Genomic DNA, 25,548 nt, shown 5'->3' on the forward strand with positions numbered 1-25,548 from the left:
GCCATGGGTTGGTCTTTTCCACTGTGGGCAATCAGATCTGCTTCTAGTTCTCATGTTTATAGCACTGTTACAGTTCAACCCGGGATTCTCTGAGCTGAGTCACATGTACACCCACAGAGACACATATCCACACATCCACATCATCACATATACACAAACGTTTTAGGAGAAATATGTCTCCCATCTTTAAATGTTAGATTATTTTAAAATTCCAGAACTTTATAAAACAGTTTTCATCTTTGCTCCTTCTCCATTGTTTGAAACCTGCTAAATCTGAACGTTTTCTTTAAAAATTACCTCAAAGAAAATAAGCATCCATGCAATATTGAAATACCCTGATATCCACAAAGATAATTAGTAATATTATTTAAAGCATTAAGAACACTGCAGATTTAACTACAGAAATGCATATCCATAGTTAATCCATTGTTAAATTCATATATTCTAAATAAGAGATAATTAGTAAATAAATACATTATTTTTTAGTATATCCCTCTGTGAGTGCACAGATTATTCACTGGTCAAGTATTTGAAGAGGAATTTATAATTGAAAATCAGAAAGAGATACTAAAAACATTCTAATACCATGCCCCATTTTACAGCCATAGAAATGGAAACCCAGATTGGCAAAGTTATATGCTTAAAATCACATTACTGGGGGAAGGGGAGAAATCACGTGACTTTTTAGGTCTAGACAGAGTGAGAACCCAGGCTGTTTGACTTCTAATCCACTGGAGTTTGTTTTTCTCCCCACCATTATATAAAGTTTTCTTTATGATAAAATTCTATGAAAAAAACTTTTATAAACACTGGATTGTTGAAAATGTAGGAAAGAGCATAAAATCACTATTATGTAAATCTGATCTGTGGCTTTTGACGAATTAGAGATAGTCTTTGATATAAAAAAAAAAGGGTTCTCCCAAGTCAAGATGTTAACCATACTGACATCACTTGGCCACCAAACCTAGTGCCTGTTGGCTTTGAGAAGAGCTAGAAATGGTGCTGAAACTGGAAGTCTCCAGGAAAGAAAATCATAATAATCCTCTAGCCAAGAAGATTTGCCCCAAACTAACAGATCTGTAGTAGAGAAAGCAACTTAATGATGCTATCAAGGGTAGTTTGACTACTACCCCTAGAAAACCTTAGTATGGAAGTAACCACATAGAACAAAGTGAAGGGACTGCAGCAGGGGTCTTCAAAATACATCTGAATAGCTGCAAGGGGGCAGCTTTCCTTCTAGGTAACTTCCTCTTTGGTAAAATAAAAAAATTTTAACTGCAGCTTACCATGTCCCTCACTTTTTCCCAAATCAGTTACCATACACACACTTTCTTTAACCAATTTATGGCAACACTGTGTTTATAAAATCTCATTTCTAAAATCTCTTCTTCTACCTACACACCCAATCAGTAGATGATTTTTATGAGTTCCTGAATTTGTAAAATTGTCTAGACTATTCCTAAGATACTTTGTGCTAAAGGTGCTGACTTCCAGTAGGTTAATAACCATGTCATCAAATACTGTGCCATTTTAATTGGAGTTGCAGAGGCAGAGAAGAAGCGAGGAGAAGGCTGGCAAATGAAAGTCCTATTGATGGTTGGGGAATGGTTGGGAAGTGAAATCAAAGACTAGCTTGTCCCAGTTTGTTCTTCCTCCTGGTTTGACATATTGCCATCAAAGTCCTTTCTTGAAAGTAATTTAAAAGTTGGAAAAAATTTAGAATAGTGGACATCTGAGCAAAGATGCAGGGGAAGAACACCTGTATTGATGTTCAAGGCACGTTAGAAACAGATGCCAAGGATAAGAATGATTTAGGTGGTGACTAAAAAGCCATTGGTCTTATCTTTGGTTAACTTTTCTAGTTAAATCTTCTTTTTCATCAATAAAACATATTAGGTCTTTCCTCCATCCTGGCTGCTTCCTGTTATGAATTGAGCAGTATGAATTCTTCATGCCAACTTTCAGATGATGGGAGTTGGAAGTGGAGGCCATGACATGAGTCACAGTGACACACAGATTACTCATAGGTTTCCACTCCAGGCAGACAGAATCACCTACTAACAAGGAGTTCTTCAGGGCTCTTCAGCAACAGGGGACATGATTCAGTGGAATATGGATGGACTTTTGGATGTTTTGCCCAAAAACTGTTTTTCTCATATGACTTTAGTGCATCATCTTCCTTGCTAGTTTACACAGTCACATATCCCTGGAGAGGAAATCACCATATGATTAAGGTTTAGGTGTGGTTGACAGGCAGTAATGTTCCTGTATGTTGGAGAACGAATTAGCCAGCTTTTACCCAAGCTCCTACGGCAATGAAAGGGGATAGAAGACTCAGTGACTAGAAATGACTCACTAGAAGATGATACAACCTAAAGCTAAACCTATATTTTTTGGAACAGAAATAACTGTACTAGGTCATGTCTAAATGGCCAGTAATTCCATATGCGTCATCATTATCAAAGTCAGATGTATTGGGTGCTACTAAGATGAACAGGGTTCTATTGCACATACATTGCTCACCTGGCTTCAAGGTTTACCCTCTCATTGGGGAGGTAATTACTGGTGCAAAGTCATGCACAAGGAAAAGTGCATGAGAGACCTGGGTAACACATGCTTCTGGAACTTACATGCCTTAGAGAGAATGCAGTAGGTCTTTATAACAGGGACACTTGTGTGCTGAGACTTTACAGGAATGCATCCCTGAAAGCACTGCCAGGTTTGGTGGCTGAGTGTGAATGACCAGGGTGTGAACAATAGGAATTTTCACCAAGCACAGTTAACACATCCATTTCGTCATTCACAGAAAGGTGCCTGAAGGAGGCTGGGCACTAATGCTAGATGCTGGATACCACCGTTAACAAGTCAGAAAAGGTTCCCGCCCTCATGAAACACATACTCTAATGTGAGACAATATCAATAATTACAGATTCACATGTGTTATAAAGCAGAAGGTTCCACTGCTGGAAGGAGAGTAATGAGGGGGAGGCTGCTTTTGGTCGGTGACCAGAGAAGGTCCTTATGAAGAGCTGACTAGTAAACCAAGACTTGGGGCAGGAGAAGGAGCCATCAATATAAGGAGCGAGTGGATGGGGTGAGGCCTAGGATGTATTGTTTGGCAAAAAGAGACAAGGTCAAAGAAGAATATAAATGAAAGACGAGGAAAATGTGTTTTTGTCACCACCATCGGTAGCACAAGTAGAGAAGAGTGAATGGAGTGACAAGTCACAGTGCAGCTGAAAAATGGACGCTGATCTTCAAGTAAGACAGAGAGGCCCGTGCTGGCCATGCCATCTGACCACCCACTCTCTTTGGTGCCTCGCTCACTGCGGCTCTGATGGCCACCACATCTACTGGAATATCTCGTCTCAATATATTGTTACTTTGCTTTTCCAGGGCTCGCTTGTGACTTCATTCTCCAAGTCAGTTATAGAGTCCCTTGCATGTAGGTGGGCTACATGCAAGATTTCTCCACATTTCTAGAGCACCTACTTGCATGGCATGCAGTAGATGCTCAATAAATATTTGTTCAAATGGATGAATGAGGTGTTAGCGAGAGGTGTGAAACAGAGTGTGACCATTGTTAGGGGCACCAATTTGGGGACTAGCCTAATTGATATAGACAGTGTTCTCAGCAAGACTACTGTCACCTAACCCATGGTTACGAGGTCAAGGCTGGTTGAAGAAAGCAAAGAAAGAGCAGTTATTCCCATTTCTGTTTAGTCAATTTAAAGGTTAGAATTACTGTCTCTTAGAAACCTCTCTGGTTTCCTTTCTCTCTAGATTGTGCTTTTTAGATGAACACATCTAAATGTGAACTAATTTAAAATAAACATATTAATTTCAATTTGGAGACTCATCTGTGCAGAATGCTCTGGGCATGAAGGAATAGATCAGTCACCTAAGCTTTCTCCAGGCATGTGTAGTTCTCCAGAGTATAGTTCTCATCTGATATATTTTCTAGCCAAATGTTTTCTAGAACAAAGACAAAAACAAAACAAAGCAAAACCAAAAACATAGCAACAGAAGGGCATGATTCAGTTGTTTCGTTAAACAAATAATTATTGAAAGTTTTCTGCTAAAAAACATAAAAACAATCCTAAAAAACCATGATGCTGGATTTGAAAGAGATCTTAGCACCCTAGCCCAACCTATAATTTTTGCCAGGAAGGCCACTGTGGCCTAACATTGCAGATTTGGTCCATAATCCTTCTCAATGAGAACCTGCGCCTCCTGACTGCCAATCCAAAGCTCTTCCCACATTTGTTCCACAATAGAATTTAAAGCAAAACAATAAGAAAATGTGGATACCCAGTCATTACACTTGTAAAACCATGTATCGTCTCTATCTTAAAGCAAACCATTTTATAGACAGGAAAGTTGAAACCCAGAGATGTTATAGGGCTGTATGTTCCTCAAAAAATGTCCAGCTTTCAACTGCGGCTGAAGCTTTAGCTTTTCTTATTCTTGAAAGAGAATTTCAATTTCCTTTCACTTAACCATTATTTTTAAAATGCCAAGCTTCTTACGTCACATTTCAAAATGGTCACATTTGAGCATATTTCTGTCTTCATATGAGTTTGCTACAGAAGGCTGGAGTAACACCTGAGAGGGGCTTTCATTTCCCCTTCAGTCCTCCTCTTCTACTCCAGTTTCCCTTGGCTCCATCTCCTCTTGTGATGAAAGGCTAATTTCTGTTCCCTGTGGCTTTCTCTGCTATAGGCATCTCGACCTTTTAACTTGAGATGAAGAAGTATAAGGAAGCACAAGTCATGCTTCTGTTCTCAAGCATTCAGATGCCTCATACTTGTCTTCATAGTTGAGTAACAGAGTCCTGTTCTGTCGCCACTGGCCTCCCGAAAGCTGAGCTTACTCACTCATTAAGCACATCTCCTCCGTTGCTATCTGCTTTCAGTTTTATTTTGTTTTCTTTTGTTAAAAATCTGTTTTTTATCAGATTTGTCTTTAGAACATTAAAATTTATTACTTAAAAGTGAATCATTAAAAAAAAAATGACCTAGGGCGGTCGCCTCCCATGAAGACACCAGTTTCTACTGCTGATGTCAAGACTGATGTTATGTCTTGTACAAAATGACAACAGCCTCACTACAAAGGGAAACCGCTACCAGAAGAAGGCAGTGCTGCATGGCTCATCTAGAGCTCTGTATCTTACTCAAATCCCAGGCACTTGCGAGGGGACCACACACCTGGAACACAGCAAGTTTAGAGAGCTTTTAAAACCTCGGTCAGAATGCACTCTTTTCCCAGAACTTTGCCTTCCTGGGTTTCTTTGTATCCCTTTGGAATTTATCAAAGCACTCTGACATTTAGGGAAAAAACCCTCACTGAACAAATATTGAGTAATATGACCCAACTTTTGTGTTTTTACACATGTGGCAACCAAATTAGTCAACCCAAGGCAAATAGGCTGGGAAATCATTGAATTTTCATAGCCTGGTTTTAGCCCTTGGCCTTCTTTCTCTTTCCTGCCTTTTTTAAAAAAAAATATTTCTCGTGAGGCTACTTGTTAGAGGCATCAATTGCTTACCTGTTTTCGAGGGCTAGAATCTGTCTGCTTTCTGAATGTTTCTTTTCAAAACCTAAATTGAGAAAGAAAAATTGGCTTGTCAGAAAGCCAGGGATTGACTAGCAGCAGAAAAGTGTCCCAAATGGGGCTTTTTGGACAAACTTCTAGGCATAATTTCCATGTGCAATTTTCCATGTTTCAGTTCTTGATTTTTAAAGCTTTTTTCATTTTTCAAGCTCCCTAGATATCAATTATGCTCTCCATCCAAACTGTCATATCAACATATTTGAATGGTTGTCTTACTTTCTCCCCAGGTATGTTGTGATAGGAATCTTACTGAATAGTTAAATACCAACAGAGTGAACAGGAAGACAAGGAACAAGGGATGTTGACTAGTCCATGTCCAAGGGGAAATTGTAGCACCTCTGACCAAAGGCCTATGATGTGTCAGACTATTTGCCTGCTGTGTTCATCAAACTTTCAAATGACCCTAGGAAGTAGGTAGTCTTACTTTTGTTTTATTGTTTTGAAAACTGAGGCTCAGAGAAGCAAAGTGTCTTACCCAAGACCACACAGCTAGTAAGTTCAGGGTCTGTAGGAAAAGACAGGTCCTTCTGATTTCTAAGCCAGTTAACTTTCCACTTTATTCCACTGTGCTCCCCTCCCCGATTATAGTTTAGTTGGGTCTGATTAAAACATTCTTATTGTTCACTTTTTTTGACCTCCAGAAGTGAATTGAAAAGTGAGTCAATAAGTGATTTATCCAATTGGGAGTAGATTACATGTCTAAAGCCAGAATTTTATGATTATCAAAAAGGGAAGGTAGTCTGTTCAGTAACTGAACTCCTATGACAGTAATCTCAATATAGGAATATTTTATGTCTGATTATTCATCTGTATTTACTGAGCATTGCTAAGAGCTTCGATGAAATACAAACATAAACGTTGTACTCTAAAGTTACGGTCTAAAACAGAGTCACATGGAACAAGCCAGCATGGGGCAAATGATCAGCACAGCCCCAGAAGAAAGTTAGGGCTCTAAGAGAGGACTGCATGCAAGGCTTGCTGTATGTTGTTGGAGGTCCTGGGGTTTCTGATTAGGAGTCCTTTCAGAAGAATGTCTTAAGAGAGTTAAAGAGGAAAAGGCGATATGAATTGTGCTAACACTTTGGCTCTGTGGAACACATTGGTCCTAGAGAGGTGGAAGGAAACGTGAGATGAACTCAAACATAGTGCCAACCGCAATACGCTATCTCACATTCTTCCATGTTTTCTGTTTCGAGGGAAGGCTGGCTATACTGAGAGAGCTCAACTTTGAGCTGTATCGACATAAAACTGTGTTAGCTTTAGCCAGAGCTACTGACTCATCTTTGTGGTCAAAACCATTCAAAATAGTTAATTTTGCACTTTTTACAGCATTTTATTCTCCCAAGAAAATATGTTCCCCAAATTACACTTAAGGTGTTTTAATGCTATTGTATAAGGTTTAGGACCAATACTTGACTAAAAATAAACCATGTTTAGGCCAAGTTGACAGTAAGAAGGAAAAAAAAGATATGCACATCAAAAAGCATAACGTAACATTCCGAGTCTGGCCCCTATAAGGTGATAATGCACCCTTGGCTGACAATAGGTGCAAAGCTGGGTATTTGTACAGGCAGAGACCTGGCCCCCTTCAACGGATGCGAGGATTCAGTGGTGGACGATGCCAGGTGTGCTGTTGAAAGGTATGGATGTGCTGCTGACCTTGGCTTTGGTCACTGTGATGCGCTAAGCTCCATCTATAGTCAGCCCAGTTAGGCGACCCACGTGCCACTCACCGGGGCCCATATTAAAAGGATGATGTCCTAATTGCAACTGAAACTTAGTGTAACCAAAGAAACGCAAGTGGATGCCGCAGCTCTATCTTGCTGCTTTTCATAGGCCTTGCAATAAAAGCTAAAATGGTTTTTAGTGGCTTTTGCAATTATACCTCCCTTCAATTTTCTTAAGGTTACAGGGCCTGAACCACACAAATCCCATTAAAGTAAGTAGTTGTTGTGCAATGTAGGTCCTTTGAAAACATTCTTCCATGCCCATAAAATGATCAGCGGGCTGCTCTTTAGATCCGCTCGCCTGCCATGTTTTCAACCAAAAGGCAGGAGACAAGCTTTGATGTGGCCGCTGGTTTCTGCTACTGAAGCTGGCGTTTTATCTTCTTGCATCAGAATTCTCCCCAAATTGACGGGATTTGGGCACACACAACACATTGCTCTTCAGATTTTATTCCTAAAATATGTTTTTGCTGTACCTTGAAATTATACTTGGCATCCCAATTTGGACTGTCTAGGGCTCCTCCCACATGACAGAGAGCAGAAGAGGGTCAGGGTCTTGGGGAGTTAGCTGAAGCCCACGTGTTGAGGGCAAGGCCTTCCTGAGTAGGGATCACGGCTTGCTGCCTGGTCCTCAGTCATGAGGATGGCACTTCCCACTGTCTTCTCCACCGACTCAGGCAGCCCCATGTGGAGTCCAGAGTGAATTTCATGCTGGAGCCAAGGCTGGAGCTAGTGCTCCTCTCATGCGCAGCACATACACTGTCATCTGCTCTTGAGAGTGGAGTGGCATTAGGAGTCCTGGCTCAGCCACACCTTGTATTGTTATTTGGGGCAAGTCACTTTATCCTTCTAGGTCTTTTTCACCTCATCTGTCAAGCACCAGGGTTGAATTAGACAATTTCTCTGATTTCATTTCATGCTAGTATTTTATGATTCACTATTGCACCTGGTCATGCTTGCAATTCATTGTCATCTGTAACATACATAATCATCCATAAAATCCATAAACATGTTGGATTTGAAGCATTATGATTCTGGTAAAGATGCACCCATGTCCCCTGTGGTTATTCTGCAGCTGGGCAAATCCTACCCACTTCTGAATTCCAAGGAATGAGCTGCTTCCTGACTGGACGTCAGTACTTATGTTCAGTCTAGAATCTGATGAGCTTCTCATAGGTCCTTACGATGCCCCATTCGTAAACCTCTACAGCATTTAGTTTCCTCTCACGCTGCTGCAGAGACTGTGCTGGGCCCTGTGCTTGTGTGTTCATGCAGGAAGATGGGGACTCACACTTTATGATTCGTGAGCAAAGACAGACGAGCCGAGAGCTGCTGCTCAAGCTGTCCCTGTTGCCCCCTCACTGTTTCTTTCTATTACACTCACACTTTGAAGGACATTGGCCAGACCCAGACTCCCTGGACCCCTGTCATTTGTGTGTCTTTCTCACCTTCGACATGATCTGGACTGGTGTTTTCATTTGTTAAAAACGACAAGAACATTTGCTGGGAAACTTTTGCCTGAATGGTCTCAGGTCATCATAGCTAGTTACTCTCTGTCAGAAACTCTAATTCTCCATTTCCCTGGCTCCCACTCAGGGGAGCTGGTGGTTGACGGTGGACAGTCAGTGGGATTTGAGTGAACAGTGGAAGATGTCAAACAACTACCGAGAGATTCTGTAGCAGGTCGTGGAACTAAGAACAAAACATAAAATACTCTTGTTCGCGATCACAGTTTGACAGCCCGAGAAATGGGCTTACACAACAGCACAAAGGGTTGTGACTTTGTGGTTATTCCGGAGAAAGCATTTTCTCTGAGGGAAAAAAACAAATCATGGCATTGGCTTAATAAGGGATTTCCTCTATACGGTTAAAAACAATAGCCTATGGTCTTGTTGGTCTCAGTCTAGGGTAGGTATGGAAGCTAAGGATTTTTTGCAGACTTCTGTCTTAGGGGAACATGAAATGCAGGCTGTGGTGTTGTCGTAAAGGCCCAGATGACCCAGAGAGGCATGAAGTATGAGACAAACAGAACTGTAGACAAAGAAATTTGGGAAAGAGAATGGGAACACCAGGAATGACTCCAAATATGCAAATAGGAAGAAAAATACAAATGCAATGCAATGAACTGCTCACAGGTGTTTGATCCTAGGTGCTGGCATTCTAGATTCTAGTGTTGACATTGTTGTAAATGAATTTTGCTGATAACTAAACAGTGGTGTAATTGGGGATGTTGGTTAAAATATTCCAGGCCTTGAGAGATCCCAGAAATCATGATCATTAAATTGGCTCCTTTCTCAAGATGCCACCGATCTGACCCTGCTGTTGAGTGTCACAGTGGTGACTTCAAAGCAGATCTCCTAGTTGAGGTATAAGGAAACCAGAGAGGTGGTGGGCCAGACCGACTATGAAGCCAAGAGATGACTATCGGGGCTGCTGAGTGAGAGGAAAGTGGTTGAGATCATACAGGTGGTTTTTTTTCCTGCAGAAACAGTATGCAAAGACAAGAAAAGTTTCTCATTTTCCCTGAAAACAAATTTTCAAGCACTTACTATATCTAGATGCTTTAAGAAATGTACCATCTCTTTTCTAAGCTCTGAGGGCATTGCTCGTGGGGCAGCCTGCAGGAGGAAGAGGTCTCTGACCAGAACGATTTAAAAGTCTCAGTTGTTAGGCACTGAGAGACCTGGCTAGGGAGCTCCTGGATTTAAGCTACACTCTGAATGCACACCCACATCTACAGCATTCCCTCGATTTGTAATAAGGATAATATCAGAGCTCAGGTAGGCGCCATTTTATTGGGACATCATACTGGAGCGAGTGGTCTCCTTGAGTGTGTCGTGTGTTTACAGTCAGAGAGGATCAGGAGACTTTACACGTTGGAAAAATAGCCGATAGTGCCTTCCTCTGGCATGTGGAGCACGTAGCCAAGCTCCTCTCTCTATCCTCTCCTACCCCACCCATTTCTCTTTGGGCTGATCTCTTTGTGGAGAGAGAGCTTTTGGAAGTGGATGTCCAGTTCATCAGGCCAGGCACAGGACCAGGGCCCAGCAGCTCATGTTGTACATCTCTGCTGCACAGACTCGGGAGTGGCATGGTCCTTGGAGTGACAGCTTGATGGGGTGTTAGCACTGCTGGTTTTCCGCTCAGTTCACCCCACTGGGCTGAGCAGGGGTGGCAAGACAGGAGCACATGAGACTCTGGTTGCTGTAAATGGGATGGATGATCAGCTTGCCGGGGTACTTTTGGAGGAACTCAGAGGACACCAAGGAGGAAACTGGACAGTGAAAACTTGGGGTCATGATTCTCCAAAGGACACTAAGGTCTTCGGGCCCTAGACCTCAATTTGGGGGTAAAACTGTGAGAGATCTTTCCGTGCTGTTCCCTGTTCTTGAGTTCTCACAGCATGACAGGGCAAGTCCCAGGCCACGGTCAGCTTAGGTCGACGGTGCAGCACGCACTAGCCCTGCCCTAGGCTGAGGCTGCAGCAATGGCACAGAGCCTTGAGCAAATACAGTTGGGGATTACTGGCTGTTTCCAGGAGTGACTGCACAGTAAAACAGAAACCCCTCTCTCTAATCAGTTTGAAGGTGGCGTCTCCTCTATAATTCTGAATTTGTTTAGGTCGCTATGTGGAGGAGAGGGAACCAGGGGAGAGGTGGTCTCCTTGATTATGAAACTATATGAATGAACATAATATTGTCTGAGACAAATAAGGTCGAAAGCCATCTACTCTCTCCTCCCCCAGCTCTAGAGAACATGGGCAGCAGTGAAATTTTCCTTTAGCCTCTTTGACAAAACAGGCTTCACGGAGCATGTGAGAAACGTCCCTCTGACAGCTCAGGTCTGGTCCCAGATTTCAAAGCTGCAACCAAGCATCAGAACCTCCGCGGTTCTTGGCACAGGACCTTAATGAGCACCTATGCCCACACCTGCACAGAGGACGTGGTGTTTGGCTCTAGCACCTTGGTAAAGCTGTGAGCAAAGGAAACAAGATCTCACTGTAGATACACAGTGAAGAAGTGTAAAGGGGGACCCCCCCAATGTGACTTTTGCTCCTTATCATCGGTGTCTTTGTCTTCCTTCCAGATGATCAGCTCAACTCAGAGGAAAAGAAAAAGAGAAAGCAGCGGAGGAACCGGACCACCTTCAACAGCAGCCAGCTGCAGGCTCTGGAGCGCGTGTTCGAGCGGACCCACTACCCCGATGCTTTCGTGCGAGAGGACCTCGCCCGCCGGGTGAACCTCACCGAGGCCAGAGTGCAGGTAAGCCCCGCGCTCCCCTCAGAGGCGCGAGGGGGCCGAAGGACGCGGGTGGGGGCGGCAGACGGGGCTGTCCTAACCAATTAGGGTTATAAATGGACGGCATGAGGGCAGCAGCAGTTTCCCGTGTTTCTTTAGGCAGCATAGTATTTTTAAAAATCAAACTGATTGCCTTTAGGTGGGGTGAGGAGGATTATGCTTTTAGGTGGGGGGGGGGGACGACAAAGCTTTTAGGTGGGGAGAGGGGGACTATGCCTTTGGGGGGGCAATGCCTTTAGTTGCTACAGGTCTCCCTCCTCCTCATTCCCTACCCTTTCAGATTCATGATATAAACACTACCCAGCTCAGCCCTTGACTCTGCACCCCTGATTCAATTTGAGCTTTAAGGCCGACAAAGACATGGACTCTCTGACCCCAGCTCAGCTTTCCTCCCCAGACTCTGGGAATGTGCAAACCTTCCAGAAACGTGCCATGAATACACAGGATTACAACACTGGGCAGGGGGGTGATCACAGGGAGACCTTGGCTTAGGAGCCTGCGTGAAGAGCATAGTCAAGTGGAGGATCCGAGTTTCTGGGGCGTGCAGAAGGGTAAGGGCGTGTGAGACAGGGAAGGAGAGAATAAGTCTCACGTTGCCGCCACGACACATCCACGGCAAGCGAGAACACCACCCGCGATTAGTAGTGATGATGGTCCTGGAACTCACAGGACTTGAGCCCTTGTAGGCTGCGTACTAAGTTCTTTACCTAAGCAAATCTGTTTAATCCCCACACTAACTTAATGACCTGGCCAGTATTCTTCATCTTACAGGGGAGGAAACTGAGTTACAGAGAGGTGAAAGTATTTTGCCCGTCACACAGACAGGAAGTAGCTGAACCAGGATTTGAACCCAGACATGCAGATCCAAAGTTCATGCTTCTAAGCACAACTTTGAATAAATAAGTCTCCCTACTAAATGCTTTTTTCAAGTAGCACTTTGCTCTCTGCTCAAAGTCACTGTCTTATTATCCTCCAGGTGGCCTGTTTTGAGCAGGGGGGTGGGCCAAATCTGTTTTATCTTCCTGCAGAAATTATTGTTCGTACACCTGTGTTCAGTCTGGCTGAAAGGATTTCTTCCTGCAAATAAAAACCCTCTAGCCTGCTGGGCACTTAAGTGACCCTAAGAGCCATAAGCACAGTGCACTGTGAGAAACATCTGTTGAGTTGAGGGAGAGGGTCCTGGAGGCCCTTCAGACTGAAGAGAAAGGGTACAAGAGTTGTCCCTGTGGGAAACAGGGACCTCACCTACAAGTGCTCTCCAGGGGGAAACAATGTTGGAGACAACGGGAAAAGTTACCTGGGCGACGTGGTGGCCCGGAGGATAGGTTAGAGAGAGGCACTGCTCAGGAATCCTTGTCGCTCAGGTGAGAGTGATCATGGGGACAAAACTCAGTGTTTGTGTCTCTCCAGCCTCCCACTCAAAGCAGAACTCTGAGGTTGGCCTTCCACAGCCTCTTCCTCCTGCTGCTTACCACAGCTCTGCAAACATGCTCTGTTTTTACTCTCACACACCTTCTCTCCCTCAAACCTCCCTATCTTTTATGCCCAGGGTTTGGCCTGCAATGGTATAACGCATAACTTTAGACCCATAACCCACAGTACCTGAAAGTACCACTTTTACTGTGCTGATCTGAATTTTAAATAAAGAAACCTGGCCAGGGCAATGCTGGAAATGGAAAACAAAGTGAAAGCACCATTTTTGGGGTTGAGAGCCATTTGCCCCCTTAAACCCATAATTAAATGCCTTTCTTCTCTGTAGAAACTATTTTCTCTTCCTCCTTTCTCACCCAACTATATTCTAATGGCTTTTGGAGCTGCAAACATTTCCTGTGCCAGCAGGCCAGAATTCTCCCTCCTCGGCTTTATTCTTCCTCCAGGAAGTCTCACCCTTTCCCTCTGAACCACACCCTTCCCGCTCTGGTCTTCTTTATATGTACAGCATGTATCACAACATGACATGTATTATATTGAATTGTATGTGAGCCAACTTCCCCAACTAGACTGTGATGTTTTCTTGGATGGAAGCCATATCTTATCTTAGCACAATTTATCTTTTTCCTCTACTCCCCCGCCCCCCCCCCCCACCCCAGACATTTATCAAGCACCTATTATGTTCTTGGAACTGTTTTGGGGTTTCCGGGGATGACTAAGACACTGGCCTCCCTTCAGGATGTCACAGACTGGGGGTAGACAAGACAGATGTGCATATTATACTGTTATGACGTAGTAAGATAATCCCCACACTAAAGAAATGTTCAAGAATTAGTGATTAAGCCCTGGCTAGTGTGGCTCAGTTGGTTGAGAGTTGCCTCATGCACTGAAAGGTTGCTGGTTTGATTCCCAGTCAGGGTACATGCCTGGGTTGCAGGCTCGATCTCCAGTAGGGGGTGTGCAGGATGTAGCCTATTGAAGTATTGCTCTGACATTGATGTTTCTCTCTCTCCCCCTCCCTTCCTCTCTCTCTCTAAAAATCAATAAAAATATTTTTTAAAAGAATTAGTGATTAAAAAAGCAATAAAACAAAACAAAAAAATTAGTGATAGACCAGAGGAAGGAATGATCAAATCTGCCTGGGAAAAAAGGAGAGAGAAGCCACATATATTCAACACTGAAACTGTGCCAACTGTCACAACAACCCTGTGAGCAGGTATCATTATCTTCATTTGATTGGGTGACAAAGGATCAGAGAAATTAAATAAATATCCAAGCACAAATCTTTAACATCTTATAGCCAATGTTTTTATCCAACTCTGTTAGATGTTAAAGTCATGTTCTTTCCATGACATTTCACGAAGGAGGTAATGTTAAAGTCGAACCTTGAAAGACAATGTCTTTTGACACTGGACAAAAGAGAAGAATGTTACAGGCAGAGGGAGCATTGGGTGTGAATAGATGTAGGTGGGAAATAACCGAATATGTAAATAGACGTGAGTCTGGGCTAGGAGTTGGAAAGATAGGGGGTCAGTGCAGAAGATCTGTGCAGGGTGTGGCTAGATTGGTGGGCAGAGAGCTCATTCCCGAACAGTCTTTGTTCTATGACAAGATGCTTTGGGTTGATTCTGAGTGATGGGGAACCAGTAGATGGTATACAGCAGGGTGTTAGTACGATTATATGTGCATTTAAATGATAGCTCTATTAGCAATGTGAAGGGCACATTGAAACAAAAGAGCTGGGAGTCTGCACAGCCAAGAAAGATGTGTCCAGATTCTACTTTTACTGACTTCCACCCAGGCCTTCCATGGGGCACCCATCCCATGGTAGTTTCTGTGAAGGTTGCTCCCTAGAATTATGCAAATGTCCCACTCTACACCATAGAATTTTCTTTCTTCCATACCTTGTTGTGCATTTCTGTAATTGCACCTAAAACTCTTGTTTTGTAGTATTTCAAATTTCCATGTCTGCCTTCTTCCAATAGACTGTGAGCTGCTTAAGTCTCATCCCTCTGTCCCCAGCATTAAGCACGGAGTCTGCAACACATAAAGATTTCTTGAATAAGTAAATGAATGAATAAAATCCCATGGCCATCCAGAGAATTGTAGGATCATGAGTCAGATGTCCTTGAGATAAAAAATTCAGCCCTTTATTATTTGTGTGAACTTCAACAGATGGCTTTGTATCATTGAACCTGTGTCCTCAACTCTGAAATAGAAATGAAGCCTAATAAATGGAATTGTCGTAACTAAAAATTATGTATGCTATGTGCTTACGTATGTTCCTAGCCCTGATAGCACGTAATAAATGATGCTGTCAGCACCACCCATATCCCTCCGACCCTACAATAGAATGTATTCCATTCAACTTCCAACCTTCAGCATCTTCATTGCTGTTTCACATGTTTCTCTCTAGAAGTTCAGGAGGCTGTCCGGCCTGTGTTCAGCATGTCAGAAGCACTGGAATATTGATAACCAATGGCGATGGTGTGCGAATCCTCAGCTCTCTCACCCTCAGTGGCAGTCTATGTCCCTCAGTGGGAGTCCGTGTCCTGTGCTAGTCCCTACTGTGCCGTGGTGCTGAGCACACCCTTCCATGGCTGTTCTGCTACATCTTCACTCTCCAACCACTGTTCCCTGCATTTCCCAAATAAACCATTTCCTTCTTAAAGCCTTGTCCCGGGGCCCACTTTGGGGAAGATGAAGAATTTTCTTTACATAGCCAATAAGTATTATGAAAGCAGATGAAATTTTCACATTTTGAAGGAACTTAAAAAATGTCATCATCTCTGTGGCAGACGTCTAATGAGATTTTTCTCCTTTCTCTTGATTGTAATTACAATGAGGATTATAACTCATATTTTGCTATCTTGTGGGTTAGTCACAGATCTCACCTCTGGAGTCTTGGTTAGTGGAAGCTCCTCATGGCCGTGTTATGAGTCTCCACCTTTCAGAGCTCTCTGACATGGCCCACCCGGGGAGCATGATGGCATATTTCTGTTGTTTTCGGGAGAAGTCCATGCCTCCCTATACCTTCCCAAGGAAGGCACAGTCTAGTAAAATCCACCAGGACTTCATGGGTGTAACCTCTTCTTCTGTTTCTTCCTCTCCCTCCTCTGCCCTCCTCTCCTCCAACCATCTTCCAGGTGTGGTTTCAGAACCGAAGAGCCAAATTCCGCAGGAACGAGAGAGCCATGCTGGCCAACAAAAATGCTTCCCTCCTCAAATCCTACTCAGGAGACGTGACTGCCGTGGAGCAGCCCATCGTACCTCGTCCTGCTCCAAGACCCACCGATTATTTCTCCTGGGGGACGGCCTCTCCATACAGGTGAATGACTGGCCCACTCCCCCTTGCTCCACTTCTACTTGTTTCTCAGCGCTCGGTCACGTTCAAAGCTGCCTGTGCAGCTGGTTGACATTTGTTACTGGGTTAACCTCTTCAGAGACATTCAACGTGCTGACATCCCCAGATTTTCACAACAGATTACTAGTTGCCCCAGGAGCAGGGTTTGGGGCAGAAGAGAGAGGGGCAGGCCATCAGCAATCTCCTCTTGGACTCAGGAACTCTTGCAAAGGTTTCAAAGATGGGGAAGAATCTAAAAGAAAAGATCACTAAGCTATGCTCAGAGTCCCCCTTGCAACCATTCTGGAACAAAACTTTACTCCATTTCCAAATTTAAGATAGATCCTTTTTTTTTTTTTATGCTCAAATAGGAACTGAATTTTTAAGGCTATAAATGCAGGACCAAGGGCCAACTTCACAGTAAAACTGATTTTGAATTAAAAGAAAAAGGAAGGGAGGAAGGAAGGGAGGGAGGGAGGGAGGGAGGGAGGGAGGGAGGGAAGGAGGGAGGGAGGGAGGGAGGGAGGGAGGGAAGGAGGGAGGGAGGGAGGGAGGGAGGGAGGGAAGGGAAAGGAGGGGAAGGAGGAGAGGGAGGAAGGGAGAGAGGCACAGAGTGAGAAAGAAAGAAAATCCAAAATCATTTCGATCAGTTTCAGGGCCACAGTTCTTTGTAAGTAGGTGGAGATGTCTTAGGATCCCAAATGCCTTCCTATTCTATTGCTAATTCTTATCTACTTATCTGAAGTTCTTCGGAAGTCAGTTTGTTTGTGTAGGTTTTTTGAAGTATAAAAGCAATGTATAATTTACCCTAAACTTTTATATTAAAAAGGCGAATATTTTTAAAGAAGTAAATAACAGAGTACTATTTCAATGTCTTGGAGAGGCCTTGAACCTTCATTTCTTATGCTGTTCAGAACTACAGGCCAATGCCAGAGGGAAGCTAAGACGCAAGTGCCTAATGCATTGTCATCGGTATAAGTGCCTTTCTTTGGACCTAAACCTGGGTACTTTTAGAAACCAGATCAAGGTTATCTCTGGCTGATTGCAGTGGAGAAACAACTATTTACAAATTCATTAATTGTGCTTTGGTTACCTTTTTATTGTTAAAGTTAACTAATGGGTAAAGGAGATGTTTTAAATTAATTATAGGAGATTATTCCCCAGTGGAAGCTGAACTCCAGATGTAAAATGCCACATTTGTGAAGTGCAAATGTTTCAAAAGTTGACCACTCTAATCAAAGGGAAAGACCTCACCTAAATGTTCTTCTTCCAAATCAGTTCCTTGAAAGAAACACCAGAAATGCATTTGGAAATCTCTTTTGAATCCCCCATTGTGAAATTAGCCTGAATTACTTTGCTCTTAGTCCATAGAGAACCCCTGCATAGGAAACTGGAAATTCTTCTTGCTCTCCGACATGGTATGCCTTGCTGATTTCAAAAGATTAGTCATATCGTGGTGTACCATTTAAAATTCAGACTCCTCTCCCATAGAATTTACTAAAGACACATTTTGAAGACCACTGTGAAATCACCTGGTCTTTAATATTTTTAAATATGTAGAAGACGGCTTTGTTTCTCTGATAAATATTGATAGCTCATAGACTTGCTAAATGTCTTAGGAAATGGATGTGGTTCCAAGCTTGATGTTTCAAGGTCTCTGGTTTGAATTTGGTCACAACCAGGGAGTCCTGCTCCCTTTTCTGCCTGGGTCCTACGTAGGAACTTTTCACACCAGCTCTAAACAATCCAGATGGCTGTCAGTGGTCCTTACCAGTGAGAGGCTGAGGGCAGACCCCTGCAGGAGTGGGGATGAAATCCTTCCTGAATTTATATTGGGTTAGATTACCTGGACCTAAGCAGAAGTTCAAACCCCAGGGCCAGCATCAAATATATTATGTATATGGGCATCTAACTGAAATCATTAACAAGCAATTTATGTGTGCCTTTTTGGAAAATGTTCTACTTTAACTTGAAAGATTATGTAGAAATATTAGATACATTTAAAAAAAATACTCATAATTCCACCATCTTGACATAACTAGTTTTGTTTACTTTTGCAATTAGAGTTCAGTATTTTATATAGTGTAGACTTAGTGTACATATTATTTTGTATTCTGCTCTTTTCACTTAAAATTATATAACCTACTACTTTTTACTCATTTCACAGTATACTTTTATATCATTTCTCTCTTAGCTACAGAGTTTGTAAAAACTAATTCATTAAAAAATTCATAGACTCTGATTGTTCATGTTCTGTATGAAGAATAAGCTACTCTCCAGATAGAAGTAGAAAAATGATGGTTTAAAGCAGTAATTTAATCAATAATAATGTTTTTTGACCCAATGTTGACTGAAGTGTTTCTGTTTTGAATAATCTCTAAAAGTGGCAAAAGCTATTCTGCTCCTTGGAGATTTTTCTGCTATGTTTAGACCCAAAATACTTTATAATTTCACATTTTGAAGCTTGGTAGGAAATATAAGCCTTGTTAAGGAATGATACAAGAAAAGCAAGTGATGAAAAGCAAAGGAAATTATAGACCTTTTGTGTACAGAAAATTAACTCGCTATATCTGTTGGTACTATTATATCTTTAGTTATCTCCCATGTGACTTTCATTAAAAGGCATTTCTCTTGGTTAATCCTTGGAGCGCTCCGGTGTGGTAGCTCTATCCTTGCTCTGGTTCCAAAGAAGAGACTGAACACTCACCCAAGTTTAAGCCTCAGCAAGCAGAATTAGACCCAGTGCGCATGATCCCTGTTTCCGTCCAACATATTAGGACACATGGCCATATTTTCATTTAAATTAAGCCCAACATTATATTGAGAATAGTAACAGTATAAGACTGGGAAACTGCAAACACGCCCTTTGATTCAGGTCTGTCTCAGATCAGTGAAGCACGCCTGCAGAGGCCGCCTTCTGAGGCGTGTGGACATCCCCTCGGGATTACTGATGGGGTCTGGCCATGCAACCCAGGGGCGGTGAGCAGACAGCTTTGTCAGACAGGGCAGTTTGCTGACTTCCACAGCTCTCCCCTGGAGAAAAGAGGAGAAACCAAGAATCAAAGCAACTGTGTGTGTATAGTCAGGATTATGGGACGGGAAATAGCCAACACATTTCTTTCTGGGTGTCTTCCATATCTAGAGTGGTGGCTGTATAATTTATTGTCCAAACTGGGACACTTCTGAGAGTGGAAGGGGAGTGCCATTAATAAGAGCACTAGAATAACAGGCATTAAACTGGGATTGTCCCTGGCAAACTGGGACATATGGTTCAAGCTATTTTTAGCATGTCGTGACCTCATTCATTCCCTGGAGCATGTTAGAGGTGGTGATGTCAGGCAGGCAACCAGGTTACTCCCTCACACGGACACCGCTGTCCTGGCAGGTGTCTTCCTCACCGAGCGGCAGCCAGCGGAAGAGAGCTTGTTTTTGGCACACACGTCCGCCCACTCTTTAGCTTAGAACTGTTTTCCTTAGGCGAAAATCGCACCAGGACGAGAGCTATTAAGTATTGCTATCTTGTAGTGCTTTGCCTCAGGTAGCACTAATTAACCACGTCCTGGACTTTGGGCTGCTGTTTTAGATAGAATAGTCTAGAAGCCTTTCCCCAGAGATGCCCTTTCCTACAAGAGCTAGAGAATGGCCTGGCTCTGCAGCGTTGGTGTGGAGGGCCGTTTCCAGAGGGAGGGCTGGGCCTCAAAGAGAACTGATGACAAGTAAAAGGGAGACCAGCTACCCTTGTCCACAGTTTCCCTCCTCTAACCTTCTCCTCCTCCTCCCCCCCTCGTTTGGTCGTGGTCACCGTGCTGCCTGACATCTGCTGAACGCATTTGGCTCATGTCTCCCTTTCACACTTTCAAAAATAGAGCCTCGTCCCTCCCAAGATGTTGTTTACACGAGGGACTTCATAACGGATTCTAACGGAAGACACTGAAAAGGTAACTTGTCAGAGGGGGAAGAGGGTGGCTGCTGGGGGTAGGGTTTAAGTGGGAAGTAAGTGTTTCAGAAAGCGGGGCTGACAGTCCTAGAAAGGAAAGCAGGGAGGTCCTTAGGTGGGGAATCCCGCTGGAAACCAACTGGAGCTGCAAGAAAATGGGTCCGTAAAGTTAAGGGAAGTCTGAGAGCCTAGAGCAGGGCTCCTCAAAAATTACTGTGTAGATGGATTGCCAGGGACCATGCTACAATGCTGACTTGGATTCTGTGGCGCTAATAGGCGTTCATGTGATGCCACACTGTTGACACTTGGGACATAATTGGAATAGTGAGGCTTTAGGTGACCGTAAGGGTGTGGGGCAGAGGTCAGAAGAACTACGTTCTTGTCCTGGCGCTTGCTGCTCCTCAGTTGGATCATCTATCTCTTATGTAACCTTGCATCTAAGATGGAGCTAGTTACAGTTTTCCTATTACCTGCCTCCCCAGGGCGTTTGGAGCCCATAGGTAAGCAAAGTGCATTTCAAAAAGGAAGTCCCAAAATTGTTGAGACAATGGAAGAATGCAAGGTTCCGACATAACACGTCTGTAGAAAGGAAAGTTAAAAATGGCAGAAGGATCCCTGAACATGCAATGCAAACTGAAGGCTTACCAATGAAATAGGGTCCAAGTGTGTCCACTTAGAGCTGAATTTTAAAAACCTACTTCTGGATTTTAAAAACAGAAGTTAGAAATGATTATTTAAATCACAAAAGATCACTTCCAAAGGATTTATGGGTCCCTCTCTAAGAGTAAACTTCCCTAGGAAAACTCATATTGAATTTTCTTAGTTGAAGCATGTAGACCTCCGTTGCTCTTTCACTAACAAATGAACAAACCTAAGAGATGGTCTCCAACCTCTACAAGTCACAGACAGAGTCGTGCAAACTGCCTTTGGGAAACTCCTGAGCTGGGAAACCCTAGGATCTCAGAAAGCACATGGACGTCTTGGGCTAACCGATCTGTCTTTGGAATGAAATTCTCAACAACTTGTCATCATTTGTCCAAAAGGGCCAAATAGAAAAACAAAGCTAGAGTTGAAAACTGAGTCAGTTATTATTGTTCCCTGCACTGTTCTCAACTGTTTTGTGACTTGTGGGACTTACACTCTGGGTGCTCAGGAAGCAGATGCCCTCCAGTTTCCCGGCTTTAAAATCATATCATGTATAGAATCTCCCGGACTTCCTTGGCATTTGGCAGCCATTGTAACACATTTTTCCTCATGACAACCTCTCAGGGTAGGCTGAAGTCATCAAAAATGATCTGTCCCCAGTGAAAACGGAACCCTGCCCCTGATGATGGTTAGCACGCCGCAGTGTCTGCCTGAGCGCCATCCGTCAGGCATCTCCGAATAAGGAGATGGAAAGTGATCAGGCTCCCGCCCATGTGTCTACTCTGAGAGTCTCAGGGTAGACTTGCTGAGTCAACAGATGGGATACGGGCATTTCCTTTTCATCTCTAATTCTTCAGTGCACTTTATTTGGCAATGTAGTGTCTTAGTCATGGACACAAGGAACTTGACATTCTTAAAAACAAAATAGAAATGTTGCTTGATCCAAACTCTATGAACCCCCAGTCCCAGGGTCATGTGGGCATATCATGTTAGAGGAAGTACGTGCTTCTTACTGATAAAGCAAGACCAAGGGGCAGGATCTCTGGGTGTTGGTCAGTAGGCTCTTGGTGTGATCATGTGCTTAATCTATGCAAATCATTTCATTTCCATCTCATCTTTTTGTCCCAGGAAGCTTAATCCTGCATAGGAAGGATGGGGCACTTTACATAGTTCAAGTGGTCCTATAAATTTAGTTGAAAACAGCTTGCTGCCCTCGTTGGTGCCTGTCTTGTGAGAAAACATTTCAGGGTTCTCTTTCTTTGCCTAACACAGAGCATTAGAAGTTTTGATGGCATGGGAAACAGGTGGTCGTGAACACTCCGATTGGCAGCCACTCAAGGTTCTCTTGCACCTGTTGTCATTTTTGCAAGCGGGTCCTCTCCATCTTACTTCTAATGACATTTTTAAAGCATGACTAAGCTGCTCTTGGAGCACCCACTCACTAATTCTGTCTTTTCTGGTTTGTAACAAGTCCTGTTTGTGACTGGCATGTCAAAGGACTGCTCCCTGCTTGCCTACATGGCACTTTTAGTTCAAGTTGAGAAACTGAACCTGTGTCCAAGTACTCAGGGAAAACAGACTCATAATCCTTTCATATGTACACAAAGCCTCACTATAGTCTCTACTTGTACAGTTTGATAGTCTAAACACTTGTTAAGAGTCAAGAGTCTCTGAATTAAGACTTGTCTCTCTTAGTTTACTTCTTATGGCTATACAATGCTGGCATAATTTTAGATCAATTTTTGAAAGTTTCTAACTTTCCTGAATATTTATCAAGTGCAAATGTTATCATTTGCCAAGCTCCTAGGAAACTGCAAAACTCACTCATGAACATCAACCGCTTTTTTATCCTCAGACCCCACTAGCTTGAGGCCTCATTGATACAGCGATGTCCTTATAACAGCCCGCAGTACAATCGCGCAAGATGCTGCTCTCAACCCTGACAGCAGGGCTGCCATTTAAGGGAAACCATCTGAGTGAAAATCCCCCCTCCTGTGCAAGACAGAACCCTAATTGCCACTAACTTGGTTTTGGGATGGGAAGTGGATCAATATTCATCTTATTTGGGATTTGAATACCTGGCCTGCATTCATGAGAGACTCTCAGTATTTCCAAGACATGTTACCATAGTCAGTCTTCAGAGAAGACCGTCATATGATATTAGTAAACTATGCAGAAACTATAGTGAAAATGGTTCTATAACAGATAAAATTGAAATCACAACTATAGCAATTTCAGTTTTATAAGTGCTCTCTCAAGAAGTTTTAGTCTTAAACCATCCAACTTCATTCTCAGTCCTTAACAGATAATACACATAACTCTTAATTCCAGCTTCTCTGCTCTGCATTTAAAATGGTTCCTTGTACCATCTTCAGGGCTTCATTCTGTCACAGAAATCTGATGGAGAAAGCCTGATTTGGTTGATTTTGTGATCTGTGATTTAGGTACAATTAATTCCCCAATCCAAGCATCTTTTCTTACCAACTTAGATCTTTGATTTCTTTGAAATTCTAGATTTCAGTGTATCCTTGAACTTCCTTGAATAGAGAATTTATGGATTCACATATATTTCTGGCAGGTTCTTGAATGGAAGCCCGCAATTCATATAGGAACTAAATGGATATACACATATGGATTTGAAAAATGAAATTTCTTGGTATACTGGAAAGAAAAAAAAACCTATTTGATTTTAATGGGTTGCTCTGATCACTTATCTCACTCCTAGTTGAAACCTACCTTAACTGGGGTCTCTTTTTCTGCCTCTGCCTTTGGTAGACAGTGGTAGAAGTGATAGTCTATTCTATTAGTCTAACCTGCATTCATATTTGTCCAGGTTTTTACTGTTAAAAGATACTTTTGATGGATTTATGGATATGTAATCACCAGCCCCTGCTTTTGTCATGTCCCTTCTGATTCTGTACATTCTATTAAGATAGCAAAATTAACAGGGAGGAATAGTTCCTAAGAAAAAAAGCATATTGGTGAAATATTTTTAGAAATCATTACTCACGGTAGGATGACAGCAGAGCAAAGTGACACTGAGCTGAAATCAGTTTAATCATCCTGTATCTAGATATTTCTCAGTCACCTGTCTATTCATTAAATACATTCTCAAATGCCAAATGTGCGGTAGATAGGATGTTAACTCTACCTGGGGAGACAGAGGTGAACAAGGCAGGTGTGGTGTCTCATCTGTGGAACTTACAGTTGAGGAATTAAAATAAGTGCTAAGAGGGAACATCCAGGGAGCTACAGGAGAACCTAATTTTGTGTAGATGGTTAAAATCATCAATCCAGAAATGAATAAGAGCAAAGCAGGTGAAAATGAAATACAAGAACATAAGAATCTTTTATAACCCTCTGAATCGTCTTCCTTCTGCCGTAAGACACACACACACACACACACACACACACACACACACAGCAATGCTATAAAGGCTTTACATTAAGGATGTGTATTTCTGGAAAGACCTAGTGACCTGGGACTAATTATACTTCTTCAACCTAGTTGTCCTGGGTTAATTGCTAGTAACTGAGCTGAAATAGGCTATTGTGGGTCTTGACTATAAGTCTTGACGATGCAGTGTTCCAAATAAGTATTAATGATATAGCCTTTCTATTTTTGTGCAATAGCTTTAGTTTTCTCTCTTTCTGGTCTGTCACTTGATCCCCAGAACCACAAACTCCTGTGTGGCTGACAAAATTGCATTGGAATGTAGGCAGTGGAAGAGTACACGTCATTCCATTTGTAAGTCTATCTCAGTTGAGAGGGATTTTGCTAATCTTAGAAACAACTAGAAACAGTTTCATTTCATTAAAACGAGTTCCCTTTTAACTGTTTATATAAAGTAATGGATAATTTGCATCCAAGTCTAAGAAACCCTTACTTTTTCCTTTAACAGAAATTCATGGGTGCAAGTAACAAAAAACCACCAATTACAAATTTCTTCCCAGTGGTATTCCTAGGTCTTAATTACAATCTCAGACAATGAAAAACAAAACTTCAGGTTTTTCTCAGCAATGTGGACAGTGAGAAACAGGTTGGGAATCCTGCAACTGAGGTCTTTGCTAGTTTATCTAGGGGATTTAAACATGTCCAAAATGATTGACCCAAGAAAGAGGCAGTGTCCAGAGCTACTGGCGTCCTTTTGAGAAGTTATCAAATCAAGACCAAACGCGATGGGACCCTCTTGATTGGGCAATGCTTGGTACTATCAACTAGGGTATGAAGAACGGCACAGAAGTTATCTTGGTTGTTTAACTGATTCTCCAAGTATGGTATTTAATATGGTAATATTTATTGATCATCTACAATGTGTTAGAATGAAAGCTTCCTAGAGTGAGGAAGGCAAAACTGTTTCTTTTCAAACGCCTCCTTTCCTTCCTCGTTGCTCCCACGTGCCAGGGATGTAGGCAGGAAGAGGGCTTAAACAGTTTCAGCTGGTCAGCTGATCACACACCTGCTATTCAGCACAAGCAGCTCTCTCTCTCTCACCCCAGAAATAAATTGTGACTCACTGAGTCCAACACAGCGAATGCCTCCCTCCCCCGTC

At 42.7% G+C, this 25,548-nt stretch overlaps 1 protein-coding gene across 2 annotated transcripts in view; it reads left to right on the forward strand.

Annotated features, from left to right (window-relative positions):
• The window catches only part of PRRX1 (paired related homeobox 1), a 66,854-nt gene that overhangs the window by 37,749 nt on the left and 3,557 nt on the right, over window positions 1-25,548 (forward strand). The window contains exons 2-4 of one of the 2 annotated variants that reach the window (XM_081121731.1): window positions 11,428-11,603; window positions 16,217-16,398; window positions 20,280-20,351. In XM_081121731.1, the coding sequence (XP_080977857.1) occupies window positions 11,428-11,603; window positions 16,217-16,398; window positions 20,280-20,334 (413 nt within the window). In that variant the 3' untranslated portion in view covers window positions 20,335-20,351. The remainder of the gene's footprint in view (window positions 1-11,427; window positions 11,604-16,216; window positions 16,399-20,279; window positions 20,352-25,548) is intronic. The other variant, XM_081121730.1, reaches the window with a different exon arrangement.

Source organism: Miniopterus schreibersii, assembly GCF_964146895.1.
Source record: "Miniopterus schreibersii genome assembly, chromosome: 19".
NCBI classification, from domain to species: Eukaryota; Metazoa; Chordata; class Mammalia; order Chiroptera; family Miniopteridae; genus Miniopterus; species Miniopterus schreibersii.